Consider the following 15404-nt stretch of genomic DNA (forward strand, 5'->3'; position numbering starts at 1 on the left):
ATGAGGCTTGTGGTCTCAGATTCGAGTCCACTATGGCGTGACGTGATATGTAAACTTAAATTCATTTGCTCTATAAAAAGGCATGGAAATTAAGAATGCTTTATTTATTGAGCATAGGGGAATACAAACTCATAAAAGCAGCAAAACATCTTGCCACAGCTCTTCCATCATCTTTTGGAGGGTATTCTAGTAATTTCAACTGCACACCCTTCACCAAAAGGGATAAAAATCACACACTGAAAAACTCAACTCAACCATGCACACCCCCAAAATAAACTTGTCACCACAATTATATTTTCTGATTTATTTAAGCAACTCCATAATCCAAGAATTGTAAGCACAACAAGCCTTGTGGAAGTGGTTGAAGCCAGCAGCTTTGGCCAAGTGGTGAAATTCCTTTTCTGTCCTTTCCTTGCCACCTGGGTTGTGGGCCAGCATGATGACGTCAATGTGGACAACATTCTTGGTGGCAAGGCCAGTGTCTGGAGCCTCTGGCAAAACACACTCAGCCAAAATTACCTTCCCATTTTGTGGCAATGCATCATAGCAATTCTTCAAGAATTTCACACAGTGCTCATCACTCCAGTCATGGCAGATCCACTGTAAAAGGAAGATTATTTGACAAAAGTTTAGGAATTTACATGTAAATTTCCATTTTAGATTGTGTGTGATGAGGGGAGGGAGAAGGGGTGTTTTGGTAATTTAAGGTTTACCTTCATGAAGATGGCATCCCCTTTAGGCACACTAACAAACATGTCCCCACCCACATGCTCCACACCTACACAAACACAACACACATATTTCTATTTAAAATGCAGAGTCTAAAATTATTGATAGAAACACAAAATAAAACACATGCCTGGATAAGATGGGGCATCTTCAATAACATGGGGCAAATCAAAATTAATGCCCTTGATAGAAGGATATTTGGAAAGAATCATGTTGAGGGTGGCTCCAGTTCCTCCACCAACATCAACCACAGTCTTGACCCCATCAAAGCCATTGTAAGTTTCTAGAATCTTCTTCATTGTGATGGTGGAGTGGTTGGACATGCCTTGGTTGAAGATCGTGTTGAATCTTGGGTCTGTACCATGGTACTCGAACGCAGTCATCCCGTAGGCTTTGTTGAAGGGAATCCCTCCGTCAACAACTGCATCTTTTAGGTGGTACCTTTTCTCACACAAAACACAATTTTACTATAAGACCGTCGTTTGGGATCAACATGAGTTTTAAGAGATGCGTGTGGAAAATGTTAGTGGAAAGTTATATGAGTATTGGTTTTATAGTAAGGTTAGTGAATTAGTGATATGTATAACCTATTAAGATTCTATTCCTAGTTAAGAATCTAGAGGCATGTAATTTTTTGAGTCAAAATTTTGTGGTCTGGCTATATTTATAATTATAAAAATAATTGTTATTTTATTTATCATTTCTTGCGATTGTAATTTGATTGAACAAATTACCTAGCAACGTGTACGTACAAACTATTGAATTTTCAGACCTAAGTTTTTATATCGATAGAACTTTGCACAAAAAATAAGTTAGCAAGTTAAAAAAAATAGTGCTCACCAGTCACCAACCCCATGAATATATGCAACATTTAAAGAAATAAAAATAATGATCAAATGTGGTACCCACCAATTGAAAACGACGAATTGTTCACCTAATTGTGATAAGATGTCTAAATAGCTTAACTCACTACTAATTATGACACGTTTGGTGGCCTGTAGTAGGTAAAGATAATAGAATCAGAATTTTGTACACTATTTTTTTAGATTGCATAAAAAAAAGGCGATTCTGTCGCCTTGACAGCCCCCACACTCCGGCCCGACATTATGTGAGGGGGTTAAATCAGGGTACGCAGTAGCTCGTTAAGGGGAAGGTCTAACCCACTGATTGTCAGAAGCCCATTTCCTAAGACCTCACACTTGTGCTTGAGAGATGGAAGCAAATACAACACTTGTGAACTATTTTTAGATAGAGAACGTAAACAGCCTATGAGAGTGGGTCCCATGTGAAGCTTATACTATAAGTTCAGTTAATTAATTGCTTTGCTTAAAATGATCATAACCTAATTATGTAATTAAATCCATATATACAAATTACTCCAAGTTGGAGTATATAGGGAATATGGGCCCCTAATATAATGAAACATTCAAAAAGTTAGAATTTTTTCCATTAACTTTCAATTTTGCTAATAATACTACAAACTTTATACTTCAAGTTTGTTATTTTCAACCAACTAAAAAGTTTTGGGCCCCTAATATAATGAAACATTCAAAAAGTTAGAATTTTTTCCATTAACTTTCAATTTTGCTAATAATACTACAAACTTTATACTTCAAGTTTGTTATTTTCAACCAACTAAAAAGTTTTGGCTATATTAATGTATTGAAGGACAATTTTACAGGATGTGCTTCAAGAAAAAAAACTATCCTCAAATATTAAAAAAATTTGAAAATCTCAAAGTTGTTTTCGAGAAATTACGAAAAAAATCTGAATCATGATATTATTTTCCAGAATTTTTTCACTGGTGAAAAATAACTCAAATAAAGTTCATGATATAATTTGCCAATTGTCAATTTGAAAGTTCGTAAGAAAAATCTAACTTTTAAAAAATTCCATAATACTACTATGGCCAATATCCCATTGGATAGATATATTAATGGCCAATATCCCATTGGATAGATATATTACTTAACTAATTAAATTAGGCATTTATCGACCGATTCAATTATCAGTAGATATATTCTTAACCAATTATTCAACCAGGTATGATTGATTAATCGGTCAATTCAGTTAATAATTGAACAAAATTATCATTTCGCCAACTAAATTAACTATTAATCAGTATCAATACTTATTTCTAACACGTGACTTCAAGGTTACCAGACAAACACTCTAAGGCCACCCACAAAGGGACGGGACGGCAGCGTGACGCGTTGCAGCGCCCCGTCTCGTCCCCAGCCCATTCCGCGTTCCGTCATGCTGTGACGGTTGACGAGACGTCTCGCCACGCGCCGAGACGACGTGGCGCGCTCCGACGCCATGCGTGACGCCCACTCGCCGGCCCGCGAGTGGGCATCGTCACGCTGAAGCAATAATTCATTTTTTTTAAAAAATTTGAATTAAATAAAAATAAATAAATAAAAAATTAAAAACGGTAATATTACCGTTATATTACTGTTTTTTCAATTTTTTTATTTTTTATATTTTTTATATTTTTTACTCTATATATATACTCCTAATTCATCCTTATTTCACACACAAATACACATCTATTCTTCTCAAATTATCTTCATTTCCTCTCCAATTTTCATCTAACCTCTCATCATAAATTATGTCATTTTTATTTTTTTAGGATTTTAATTATGTGTTTTTTTATTTTTTTGAATTTTAGGTTGTATTTTTATTTTATGTTGTAATTTTATTTTATTTTTAACGAAGTGTGTTTTTTAATTGAATTTGGTTGGAAGTAAAAATAAAAAATGAAATTGAATGAATAGTAATTTAATGAATGGTTAAGGACGGGGGGTTGCAGGTTCCGTCCCTTGGTTAAGAGATGGAGTAAAAAAATAAAGTGAGACCCATGAATAATAATTTAAGGGACGGTCAAGTGACAGCGTTGCGGATTGTCTGACCAATGTACCAACTCTTTTGATTGGAAACTATTTATTTAAATATAAACCATTCCTTTCTCAATTATTTATTATAATCGGTAATTGAACTTCTCATATATACTAATAACCGAATCGCACCAAAATTCTGAAATCAATAATTTCAGTTTTTCGATTGTCGGTTAATCAATTATCGTCAAATTCACCCCTGACCTAAATTGCAAATTATGGACTAACATAATAAAATGAAAAATGATCAAAGGGCCCCAGTTTCAATAAAATATACTAGCATTATTCTCCACCTCATATTATGGGATTAAATTTCAAAATGTACATTTATTAAAAAAAGCAAAAAAAAGGCGAAAAAGGAAAATAAAAATACTCACCAGCTCTCCATAAGCACTTTATCTTGATTCATAAGCGCCAGCGGCGCCATGGAAACTCCGTCGTCGTTCTTGGTGAGGAACTTGCACACCGGCGCGAGGCCGTAGCGCCGCCCCACGTCGCCGTTCTCGAGCGTCTCCAGGCGGCACTCGAGGACGGCGTAGCTCGCGAGGAGGCGGAGGATCCGATCGAGCATCACCGGCGCGGCGGCGTTGGCAGCGCCGCCGCCTGGGAGCTGCGCGGCGAGGTCGGCAGGGGAGACGAAGGCGCCGGCCCCGGCCCTCTTGATGAGCTCGAGGAGGTCGAGCTCGATCGCGGCCTTCAGCACCATCGGCAGGACCGAGGCGCTGGCCAGCTGCATGGCGAAGAGGAAGTTCTCTTCCTCTTCGCCATGGGGATTTTTGGTTGTGGTTGAATTTGTTGCCATTTTTGGGTTTTGATTTGGTTTTCTTGAGTTTTTGATAATGAAATGTGAAGTGAGAGTGGTGAGAAAAAGTGTGGTATATATGGAATTTTGGAGTTTACCTAACTTTTGTAGTGGTTTGAGATAAAGTGGTTGGAATAGGATGGCTCCCAAGTCCCACCACCACCTTTCATCAATTTCCTTTTACCCACTTTCCCTGTTCATATTGAATATTGAATATAATTTGATTAAACATTAGTATGATTTTTATGATAATTTGCTCAACTTATAATAAGGGTTTATTCAATTGATTCTTAAATTTGCATAATGAGCTATAGTTTAATTAGACTCTTTGATTTTTATGATAATTTTTTCAATTTATAAATATTACTCCTTGATCTATGCTCCATTTGCTTTCAGTGTAGGTTTCAATGGATAAATTGGCCGTTTACAAGGAATATATGAGTGAAATTTGAATCTTATTTTATAATAATAATTTAATTGTAAGATGAATTAATATGCTTATTAAAAAAATAGAATAAGACTTGCGCACATATGAGCGGAGAAAAATAATAAAATAAGACTCCTAATAGTAGTATCTTTTATATTATTATTATAAATCTCCACAAAATAGTAGAGTATAATCCATTGGCAAACTTTTAGATCTGCTACATTGCACCTCCACAATTTCTCTTTGCACGTTAAAGAGATTGACACGTGTCAGTCCAAAAAAGTGCATGATATAAAATGAGATAAGAGCATCCGCACCGGTGTCCTTGCCGACGGATGTGCTCTTGCCGTTGGCAACGGCAAGAGCACGAGGCGTCGGCGTGACATGCTCTGATTGGCCCGTTGGTTTATCATTTTTTATTATTATTTTTTTAAAAAATCAAAAAAACTGAAAATTTCAGATTTAATTAAAAAAAAATATTTTCCCCACTTCCTAATAAAATATATCCATTTTTTCCACACTTTCAATTTTTTTTTCATTAGTTTTACCCCAAAATTCATACTTTCATCTATAAATACTCTCATTTCAAACACAAAAAAATGACACTATACCAAACAACTCTCTCAATCTCAATTTTTATGATTTTAATTATGTAATTTTTCATTTTTTTTATAATTTGTAATATTATTCCGGGTAATTTTAATGCATTTTAATATTGCGGAAATATTTTTATTTAGATTGAATAATAGAATGGTGGGACCATTGAGGTTGTCCTTGCGGAAGAACACGGATGTGGGTGTTGTGCTCTTGCCTAAGAGCAGGGAGTAAAAGTGGATCCGGACCCACATCCTTGCTCGTTGGCAAGAGCACGGATGTGGATGCTCTAAGTTTCTTATACATAGAGATAAAGTATTTGTTAATGCTTGATTTTCAAGGAAAATAATACTCATGTCCTATCATTAAGTTGATTCTATTACATCCACAACCAATACCAAATATCAATATATCACCACACGTAAATTCGAAATGGACCTACCACCTATAATACATAATTTAATTTTCGCACGCAATTCTATTAATAATTTCGAGAAATCAACCACATTACTAATTTAAAAAGATTAATTACCAAAAATATCATGAAATATGTAAAATTCTCGTAAGTCCACAATTTTGAAATTTAGCAAGAATTTTTTTTTAATTTGGATTAATTTTAATTAATTCATGGTAAAAAATTCTGATCATTTATACGTAAAATATATATAAATAACATATATAAATAAGTATTATTTATTATATGAATAAAAAATATATAAATAACATTATTTAATTCATGACAACATCCATGTATGATTCTTGACTAATATAAAATTTTACGCTTATATTTATTAGTATCATTTAAAAGTTTAGCAATTTACATATAATTAACTCAATTTTTTATTTATAAAAGAACGATAATATGCCAATATGTAAAAAATAATTAAAATGCATGTGGGTGCTATTTTTGTATCGACGTTCATCCTATTTAATGCCTCGAGTTGACTCTTCCCATCAAAGAATTAGTCAATTCAAATTGGAAAATTCAAAAGCGAACCAAATGAATTTAAGTCATTTGTTATGTAGGGGTACATAATTTTCGGTTAATTGAAAGGGTGAAATGAAAAAATTCATCACATATATACATCATGAGTTTTTTGGCAAAAAATTCATCCCAACCCAAATATATGTTCCTGTCAAAAAGTATTTGTAAAACTATTTATTGGCAAATCATCACATAAATCTTGATCAAATTCATAGTTTGAATTGATTTAATTTAAACGTGAAAAGTGAATATACGAAAAAAATGTTTCACTATATCTTGTTTGGCACTACTTCTAGAAGTTATAACATCGAGTATAGTTCTTTCATCACTTTTTATTTTAATTATCTGTGTAGTATTTTTTCAATAAAGTAAATTAACTAATTAATGGATAAAATACTAGAGTATGAGATAAAGTATAATAGTTTATGTGACTTTTTAGTGTTGTTAATTGTCAGCAAATACAACTACTTTATACGTTAATGCATATGTTTTCACACTATCATAATAACAAAGCTTTTGTCTTTAATATTTTCGATTAGGATTTATGAATTATAATTGAAAAAAAACAGTTAATAAATTAATGAGATTACGTTATATCGACCCTTTATCTGTATTTATCAGTTATTGTATTTTGACGAATATTCTTGGGCCAAAAACGACGACTTACCAACTACCACCTAACAAAATGGCGACTTTGATCAAACTTTGTTGGAATGATTCTTTAAATTTCAATATTGGAATTAAATTACATACTACAGGTTTTCCAGATTTAATATACTACGTATTTTTTTATAAATCTAATTAATTTTCAAATTTTTATTGACAAGTTTTATTTAGTTCACTCTACATAGCAAATCTACTTGAAAAGATTGAAAAATGAGAAATACACAAAAAATAAACAAGAAAAATAGTAATAACAAAATATTGCCTTGCTGGATTCAAACTCGGACCAACAAGAAGCAAAGCTTTTTGATCCAACTAGACTGCCACTTGTAATATATATACATAAATTATGAAATTTGTGGGGTTTCAGTGGCCCCCCACCCTAACACGTAGGTCCGCACCAGTGAGAACAAGTGTCCAACATCAGTGACCGAATTAGAAAATAAAATTCATAGGTTCGAAATGTTCCTCTCGGTAATGTCATGCTTTCTGTAATGGCTAACTAACCGTACATCTACCAAGCACATAAGTTATTGAACAATGATTTGTAAACCATGCTGTTTATTCCAATCCAGATAACTGTACATTTTAACTACTCCAAAATTTTATTTTCTCTCATGAGACCATATGTCCTTATACAAAACAAAAACAAGTCATAGTATGTCGAATAAAGACGAAAACAAAAAACCGACAAACTCGAATCCATATTGTACATAAGTACGTGTCAACTAAATCAGAAATTTATTAAATTTGTAAATCTGTAATATAGTACTCCAGTTGCGTAGTGAGATTTACATCATTATATTAATAAATTTCAGTTTGTTGTTGAAACATCGTTCAACAATCCAAAAAATAAATACTACCTCTCATATTAAGTGTCATATTTTGCTATTTCGATCTGTTCCACACTAAAAATCACATTTCACTTTTACCATAAATGGTAAGTAGACCTCACATTCCTCCAACCAATTCTACTCACATTTTATTGTAAAACTATATATATATATATATATATATATATATATATATATATATATATATATGAGTGCGTTAAAATGATAATCATATTTATGGTGATAACCTAATAACCTATCATTTTATGGGTCAAAAATATCATTTTTACTGAAAACAATATTTATACACTATAAAATGATATTTTTTCAGCATGCATAGAATGATACTTTTAATCTATAAAATGATATTCTATTTTATCATATGATATATTTCGTCCATAGAATGATAGGTTATTAGGTTATCACCATAAATATGGGTTATCATATGATCACATCATATATATAAAAGTGGGACTCATAGTCCACTAACTTATTCAACTCTTTTTTTATATATTTCTTAAAATCCGCGTTCACACTAAATGTGACACTTAATGTGAGACGGAGGTAGTAATTGATAGAGACGAGAAGCGACGGGACGGAGGTGTCATGAGGTCGGGGATGAAGATGTCGTGAGCTATCGGGCTAATGAATCGAAGTTGACGACGGACCTATTACATGAAATTTAAAAAGGCCCAGTTCGCAATTCTCCTTACAAAGCCCATATCCACAAGTAATGGGCTGAAAACGGATCCTTACATGAAATTTAAAATAATTACCGTTGCAAAATATAATTAAGTATATAAACATAAAATAAAACTCGGTTTCAAATTTCCTTTCGCCTCAGATTTCCAGATTTCATATTCCAAAGCTTCAGTTTCTGTTCCCTTCCAAATTTTCAACCAAGAAAACAAAAATTCATGAAAAATAGACATAAAAAAGATGCATTTTCAACCTCGAAGAAAAATCCGTTCAAAATGGGCAATAAATCCACTGTCAAGAAACGGAAAGTTAAGACGGCTCCGAAGACGGCCGTGAAACGAAAATTGATTGAAATCAGTGATTCTTCTCCTTCTCCCGTTCAAAAGGGCACTCCTCTGAGATCGATATTTTGCTTGAAGAACAAAGAAGAAATCAAGAAATTCGAGGAGCAAGAGGAGTGCTTCATCCTTGAATTCGATCCATACAATAATTTGGATGCGTTAGAGTTTCCCAGCAGTATTGGTGATGATAATAATGCTGAGGAGGAGTTGAGCTTTGTTGCTGAGAAGGGCCAGGTGATTTTCTATTTTCTTATTGCTTTTTTTAGTTATTTTTTTTGTTGATTGGAATCTGGAATATCTGCATTCTAGGTGTTTGATGCTGGGTTTCTGTGGGTTTATGATGATTTTGTTTTGAAAGATTTGAATTTTATGAATATTTTTCCATTACAATTGTTCTTCTGAAATTTAATATTTTCCCATTATAGTAGCATATGAATGACTATATATGTGAGGTTCATTTAATGTATTTTGATTGCCAATGTGAATGCATCTTTGACAATAGGTTTATATATTGATAGGTAGAATTACTTAGTTTGTTTTAGGTGGAGAAGCTCTTCCTCTTTTTACATTTGTTAAAGTTTACAGGCGTTCTCTATAAGCTTTGATCAAATTTCTTGAAATTTGTTTTGGCAATAGAAAAAGATCAAAAGCAAATTTTTGAAACTGTGCAATTATGAGGCGCCACAACTACTAAAATAGGCCTAAGTTTCGCGTTAGAGGAATTTAACTATGCCGTATAGTTAATTAGTTATTCGGAAAACATCAAACAACTTGAAGAATTACTTCAAACAGTTTCATACAAACATGTAGTAGTTTATATTTGCAATCATTCTTCTGTTTGGAAGTATCCTATTGTTTGTTAGTATAACTAACCTAGTTTGGTTTTGGTGGATAATTACTTCCTCTTTTAACATTTTTGTTGAGTTTCTAGCCCTTTTCTTTATGCTTTGATCAAACTTCTTGAAATTGGTTTTGGCAATTGAAAAATATCAAGTGCATATTTTTTAAATCGCTCAAATCTGAGGCGTCACAACTACTTCACGGGGCCTAAGTTTCGCATTAGAGATAAGGTAACTATGTGGGAAACATCTAAGAAGTTGGAGAATCACTTCGAACGGGTTCTTACAAACTTGTTTATAATATGATCAATCATTCTTCTGTTTTGAATTTTACTGTGTTGATGATAAAATCTTTCATTTGGAAGTCGCGTATTGTTCATGATATATATCTCAAGTTTTATTACGTGTGCTTTACATATTCTTGGTATAATGGCATTACATTTTTCTTCACGGAGAAACCTGCAGTTGTTAGTAGAAATGACTTAGATTGCTCTAGGTGGAGAATTTCTTCCTCTTTTAACATTATGTTAGAGTTTATAGCCCTATTCTTTATGCTTTGATCAAACTTCTTGAGAATGGTTTTCACAATTGGAAAATATCAAAAGCATGTAGTTGAAACTGTGCTAATCTTAATCTGAGGCGGCACAGCCACTTCACGAGGGATAAGTTTTGCGTTAGAAGTTAACTATGTCGTGTAGATGTATGGGAACATCTAACAGCTTGAAGAATCAGTTCAAACTGTTTCTTACGAACTTGTAGTTTATACGATTCAATCATTCTGCCGTTATGTTTTAGTTTTAGATTAGAGATATTGAAACAACTTATCTGACTGAACCATTCCTGGACGAATTCAAGCAGGTTGCCTGCAGAGACTATCCACATCCGAGGAACACCTGTGCGCGATTTCCCTTTAAAAAGACGCCCCACGACAAGCACTGCAAACTGGTAAAAGTTGCCTTGTGTTTTTCAGCCGCGTTTGTTGATCCATTTCTAAATCTAAATTAAAGCTTACTTCTTCTTGTTGTTTTTATTTTGTAATTTGCAGTGCTACTGTTATGTGTGTGATGTATCTGCCCCGTGTACGAGGTGGACTGGAGCAGCCGGCCATTGTCATGCGTTGAAGGATGAAGTTTGGGACTACGAGAAGTGGTTAAGGAGACTAAACAAGAATGTATAGCTAGCTAGCATAGAAATGGTAGGGTTTTGTTTTTGTTGCTGTTTAGTTCGATGCTAAACTTTACTAGATGAAATGGAAGTCGTTCGGAAGGCGATTTTGTTAATCTAAAGCCAAAAGGAAAGGAAGCGGCTAAAGCCGAAAACAAATCAACTAACGAATATAAGAAACACTTAATTTGTCATGGACCAAACAAGTAATAAACTCAAGCAAAATGCGATAAAAAAAATAACATAAAAAACTACTTCTCTATGCACAAAGAATAAATTTTTTTGCAAATAATTACTATACAAAATTGCATAAGAAAAGATGATGACGATGATGAGAAAGACTTGATTCAAGTGACTATATATAATGCAAAAGGTCTTGATTGATGGCCGAGACTTAATATTTTATTCAGTTAATAATTACTCCTAAAATTTTCACCTTAGTTGGTCATCGCAATTTAAACGGTCGATTATCGGTTGGACCGTTAAAACAATAATCGAGACCAAATCGAATCATCAATTATTCATTTATCGATTAACTAATAACGGCTAAGCAACCCTAAATGCCCTTGTTTGTGGGTCAATATCATTCGATACAACTCATTCGTTCACATGTTGATTTCGAGGGATGATATATAATCCCTACGTCCTACTTAAAGTGACTCGTTTTCATAAAAAGGAAACGAGCTATTTTATCGAAAAAAATAATTTAAGTGAATGTTAGCCCAAATTGTTGGGCCGAAGCCCAAAAACGAACCCTAGATATAGAAAAACCCATTGGTTTATCTATTCGACGTAAATTAACTGAATCACTCATTTCACTCTTATCATCTCGCTCTTTCTCTCTAACACAGCTCCGACGCCATGCCTGGACCCGTCGTCGAAGAGACTGAAGCCGAGAAGAAGCTTCTGGTATACTCTATCTCTCAACTTTCGTTACTCAATTGTTGCTAGATTTATCTATTTCACTGAAAACAATTATCCTTTCATTGTTTGGTGAAGGATGAGCCATTGGTGGAGGACGTGAAGGAAGATGAGGATCATGATGATGATTTGGATGATTCCGACGATGAAGAGGATGACAAGGACGACGGAACGCTAGGTATCTCCCTTTCTCTATATTTATATGTGCGTGTGTGCTTTTTTTTTCAGCATTGTGTTTATATTTTGTTTTTGTTATGTGAGCGTGTTGATTATCGAATATTATCGCTGTATTGTTAATTTTTATAGATATGATTATTTTGTTGAGATTTGTGGATTTGTTTTACTATTTTTAGGGCGAAATGTCTAGTTTCAGTGATGGAAATTGTAGTTCATTGAATCAGAAAAATGTTCTGTTTCTTGATACATTCTTCTGATAAGTAGAAGGTGTAATGTGTGAGATTATTGAGATTTTTGTAGTATGTTTCGATGGAATTCTGTGTGAAGGTGGTGGCTCCTCCCTTAATTTATGAATTGTGACACTTATAAATGTGATATATGAACATATTGTGATTAAACTCATTTTCTGATCTGAATTTGTAGAAACCAGAGAAACTAGACAGATACACAAATCAGATCAAACCATATAAAATCACACCAAACCGTATGAACTACACACACACAAATAAGAGAGAAAATATGAAGAGAGAACTTTATTTCATAAAACTGAATCAAAATGTTTACAATCAGTAGCTTCCTAGTTATACACGAGCTAGGAAGAAGGAAGAGTGCCAGCTCACACTCTATCGTTAACTAACTAACTGAAAATATCTCTAACTAACTCCAACGGCTATAACTGCCAGCTCATCCCAACGGTCTTCAACTCTCGGGCTTCAGCTCATTTCAACTGAATTTGTATGTTCCTTTGGAAATCAGATTACATGTCAACTTCTGCTAGGTGTTTTCGAGAAGCCAGATTACATGTTGTATGAAATGGTTTCAATCACCTTGTAGTAATTGCTAGGCACATTCCTAAGGTTACTAGATATCTGCTTTCATTGTTCTTGAGCTGTAACCTAGTTTTGAATATCTTGCTTTGATAGTGAGTATTTGTGGTTATACTGTTTTAGCTGGAAACCAAGTTATTGATCTTCTTGCCTATTCATTCTTGACTAATATGAATGAGTTTTCTTTGATTATTCGTTGATGTTATACTCGGGTTTTATTGAGTTTGTTACGATATTCCTTTTCATTTGAAAACCTATAAGCTAGCTTGTGTAAATAATTGTGTTGTTCTATGGTAAACTTGGAACAGCTGGAACTGAAGGTTCCAAACAAAGCAGAAGTGAGAAAAAGAGCCGTAAGGCCATGCTGAAGCTCGGCATGAAGCCTGTTCTTGGTGTCAGCAGAGTCACAATTAAGAGAACTAAAAACGTAAACCTTCTGCTCAATTCTTTGTTACTGTCTTTACGCTTTATCAGTGCTCGTCTAATCAGTTTTGCATATATGCAGATATTGTTTTTCATCTCGAAACCTGACGTCTTCAAGAGCCCGAATTCCGAGACCTATGTCATCTTCGGAGAGGCCAAGATCGAGGACTTGAGCTCTCAGCTCCAGACCCAGGCTGCTGAACAGTTCAGGGTGCCGGACATTCGCTCTGTGATGGGCAAGTCAGAACTGGCTGCTGCACCTGAATCTGCACCTGAAGAAGAGGTCGATGAGACGGGTGTCGAGCCTCGTGACATCGATCTGGTCATGACCCAAGCCGGGGTGTCGAGGACCAAGGCTGTCAATGCCCTCAAAACTCACAATGGAGACATTGTGAGTGCTATCATGGAGCTCACAACCTAGACATTATTATCTTAGCCTCTTCTATTTTTGCATCTTGTAATATTTTTTTGAATCAATGTTACAATCTTAGTTTTATTATCGTCTTGATTCCCTGACAATGTATGTATGTGGTTTAAGTAATGAAAATTTACCCTTCATTTTTCCGAATTTTTAATTTATGGAAAGGATGTTGATGTTCTAATAATTGATCACTCTACAATCCTTTCGAATTTCACCAGCATTGCCAGTTAAAACTCCAATCTTTCCCTCATTCACCATTGCTGAAGCAATTTTGCTTTTCTAAATGAATGAGTTTTGAGCATTTTGGAACACTTGAGCTCTTGTCTGTTGGTCCGTTAGCAGCGTTTCATCGCCTCCATCGGCACCACCAGGCTCGCGTCTCCCCCCTGCGGGCACTGCTGCCTGAGCCGGCTCGCATACAGGGGATCCAGAGTTGGGTCCATGCTCGAGTTCGCGTTGAAGCTGTAGAGCCGGTTGCTGAAAGACGTGCAGTGGGACCGCCCTAGCGTGTGCGCCCTTGCACGGGTTAGTAAACTCTCATCTCATGTTTTCGTTTTCACATATACATTTATGGGCCACACTAATACAAACATGCTTTAAAAAAGTTACACTAGTGAAAAAATTTATTACCAGAAAGAGTGACCATTTCCTCTTGTGTTAACCCTTGTTTGCAAATGCTTTTGTGAGTTCGTCCACATTGAGTGTTGGTGGTGGTAGGTTTGCCAATGACTGTTCCGATGAAGAAACTATACCATCTCGCCTCCCTGCAGGGACGTCGTACCCCTGCCCTCCGGCCTGAGAACAACACAGGCCAAATCAGACGGGAAATCAAAGTACGATCCACGTGCAGAGTTTCTTACCATCTCAATGCTGTCCCTTGCTGCAAACGCGAGTATATCAGCACAAGAGACTACCCCCGGGCACATGGCCTCGAGCCTAGCCTTGATGCTGTCAACGACCTCAAATCCCCGAAGGCTTGGATTATTCGCAGCAGGCGAATCCTTCTCTGCCACCTTTCCATTAGCAGAGTCTAGCAGCACAGAGCCATCACACCCCTGCACACAACAATGCTTGATGAGGTAAGGCTTTTCTTGGACTAAAATCCAACTTTTCTCCAAAAAAGTGACATTTTAATTATTTGATGAACTAAAAACAGAACAATTCTCTTACCCTTACAAAACAGTCATGAAAATGCAACCGAACAAGGCCTGCCTGCAGCAACTCCATTGTCGTTGATGAACGCAGCTCGAACGCCTTGCTTCACGACGAACTCAGCAAAGCCACACGAACGCTGATAGAACCCGACTTGAAGCTGAGCTGTCGCTGCCTCGACAATGCAGAGGCACAGGACTGCTGTGGTGAGAGTTTGGAGGAGCTTACAACTCATTGTGCCTTGGTTTAGTTGATGTGTTCTTACATTGCAAGAGATTATTATATATAGACAAAAATTCGGTGCATTTCTCTTATTTTTCTATAATAGATGAAAGAGAAGTAAATATAGGCTTAGTTTGCTGTTGATGTTGTGTGATTGTTTTAAGCGTTGTGACATTGATTTTATGTAAGTGATCAAATCGAATCCATTTATGTTTGACTTAGGTGCATGAGAATCCAAAGTTAGTGGTTGGGTTAGATAAATTTGTGACAATAATTTCGAAAAATGAT

The 15404-nt window shown here is 35.1% G+C and overlaps 3 protein-coding genes and 1 pseudogene across 3 annotated transcripts; 2 read left to right on the forward strand and 2 right to left on the reverse strand.

Moving 5' to 3' along the window:
- Positions 1-89: 89 nt before the first annotated feature.
- LOC121792982 (caffeic acid 3-O-methyltransferase 1) lies at positions 90-4495 on the reverse strand. Its single transcript, XM_042191148.1, has 4 exons — positions 4004-4495; positions 860-1170; positions 714-778; positions 90-600 (listed from the first exon to the last, which is right to left on the reverse strand). Exons 1-4 carry the CDS (start codon positions 4426-4428, stop codon positions 304-306), a joined length of 1098 nt encoding a protein of 365 aa, XP_042047082.1. The 5' UTR covers positions 4429-4495; the 3' UTR covers positions 90-303.
- Positions 4496-8777: 4282 nt separating this feature from the next.
- Positions 8778-11089, forward strand: LOC121792986. Its single transcript, XM_042191151.1, has 3 exons — positions 8778-9204; positions 10668-10754; positions 10855-11089. Exons 1-3 carry the CDS (start codon positions 8848-8850, stop codon positions 10984-10986), a joined length of 576 nt encoding a protein of 191 aa, XP_042047085.1. The 5' UTR covers positions 8778-8847; the 3' UTR covers positions 10987-11089.
- A 685-nt stretch (positions 11090-11774) lies between these two features.
- Positions 11775-13896, forward strand: LOC121792985 (nascent polypeptide-associated complex subunit alpha-like protein 2). Its single transcript, XM_042191150.1, has 4 exons — positions 11775-11882; positions 11973-12072; positions 13207-13325; positions 13404-13896. Exons 1-4 carry the CDS (start codon positions 11835-11837, stop codon positions 13740-13742), a joined length of 606 nt encoding a protein of 201 aa, XP_042047084.1. The 5' UTR covers positions 11775-11834; the 3' UTR covers positions 13743-13896.
- Positions 13880-15248, reverse strand: LOC121792987 (annotated as a pseudogene).
- Between the last annotated feature and the right edge of the window lie 156 nt (positions 15249-15404).

This window comes from Salvia splendens, chromosome 2 (assembly GCF_004379255.2).
Source record: "Salvia splendens isolate huo1 chromosome 2, SspV2, whole genome shotgun sequence".
In the NCBI taxonomy this organism is placed as follows: domain Eukaryota; kingdom Viridiplantae; phylum Streptophyta; class Magnoliopsida; order Lamiales; family Lamiaceae; genus Salvia; species Salvia splendens.

What these genes read in the sequence shown, in the direction of transcription:
- LOC121792982 (XM_042191148.1), bottom strand. Translation starts at nt 4,428, where the DNA reads ATGGCAACAAATTCAACCACAACCAAAAATCCCCATGGCGAAGAGGAA. An exon ending in AAAGTGCTTATGGAGAGCTG is followed by an intron (nt 1,171 to 4,003) that starts GTGAGTATTTTT and finishes GTGTGAGAAAAG; the next exon opens with GTACCACCTAAAAGATGCAG. An exon ending in GGGATGCCATCTTCATGAAG is followed by an intron (nt 601 to 713) that starts GTAAACCTTAAA and finishes TTCCTTTTACAG; the next exon opens with TGGATCTGCCATGACTGGAG.
- LOC121792986 (XM_042191151.1), top strand. Translation starts at nt 8,848, where the DNA reads ATGAAAAATAGACATAAAAAAGATGCATTTTCAACCTCGAAGAAAAAT. An exon ending in TTGTTGCTGAGAAGGGCCAG is followed by an intron (nt 9,205 to 10,667) that starts GTGATTTTCTAT and finishes GAATTCAAGCAG; the next exon opens with GTTGCCTGCAGAGACTATCC. An exon ending in ACGACAAGCACTGCAAACTG is followed by an intron (nt 10,755 to 10,854) that starts GTAAAAGTTGCC and finishes TGTAATTTGCAG; the next exon opens with TGCTACTGTTATGTGTGTGA.
- LOC121792985 (XM_042191150.1), top strand. Translation starts at nt 11,835, where the DNA reads ATGCCTGGACCCGTCGTCGAAGAGACTGAAGCCGAGAAGAAGCTTCTG. An exon ending in CAAGGACGACGGAACGCTAG is followed by an intron (nt 12,073 to 13,206) that starts GTATCTCCCTTT and finishes AACTTGGAACAG; the next exon opens with CTGGAACTGAAGGTTCCAAA. An exon ending in CAATTAAGAGAACTAAAAAC is followed by an intron (nt 13,326 to 13,403) that starts GTAAACCTTCTG and finishes GCATATATGCAG; the next exon opens with ATATTGTTTTTCATCTCGAA.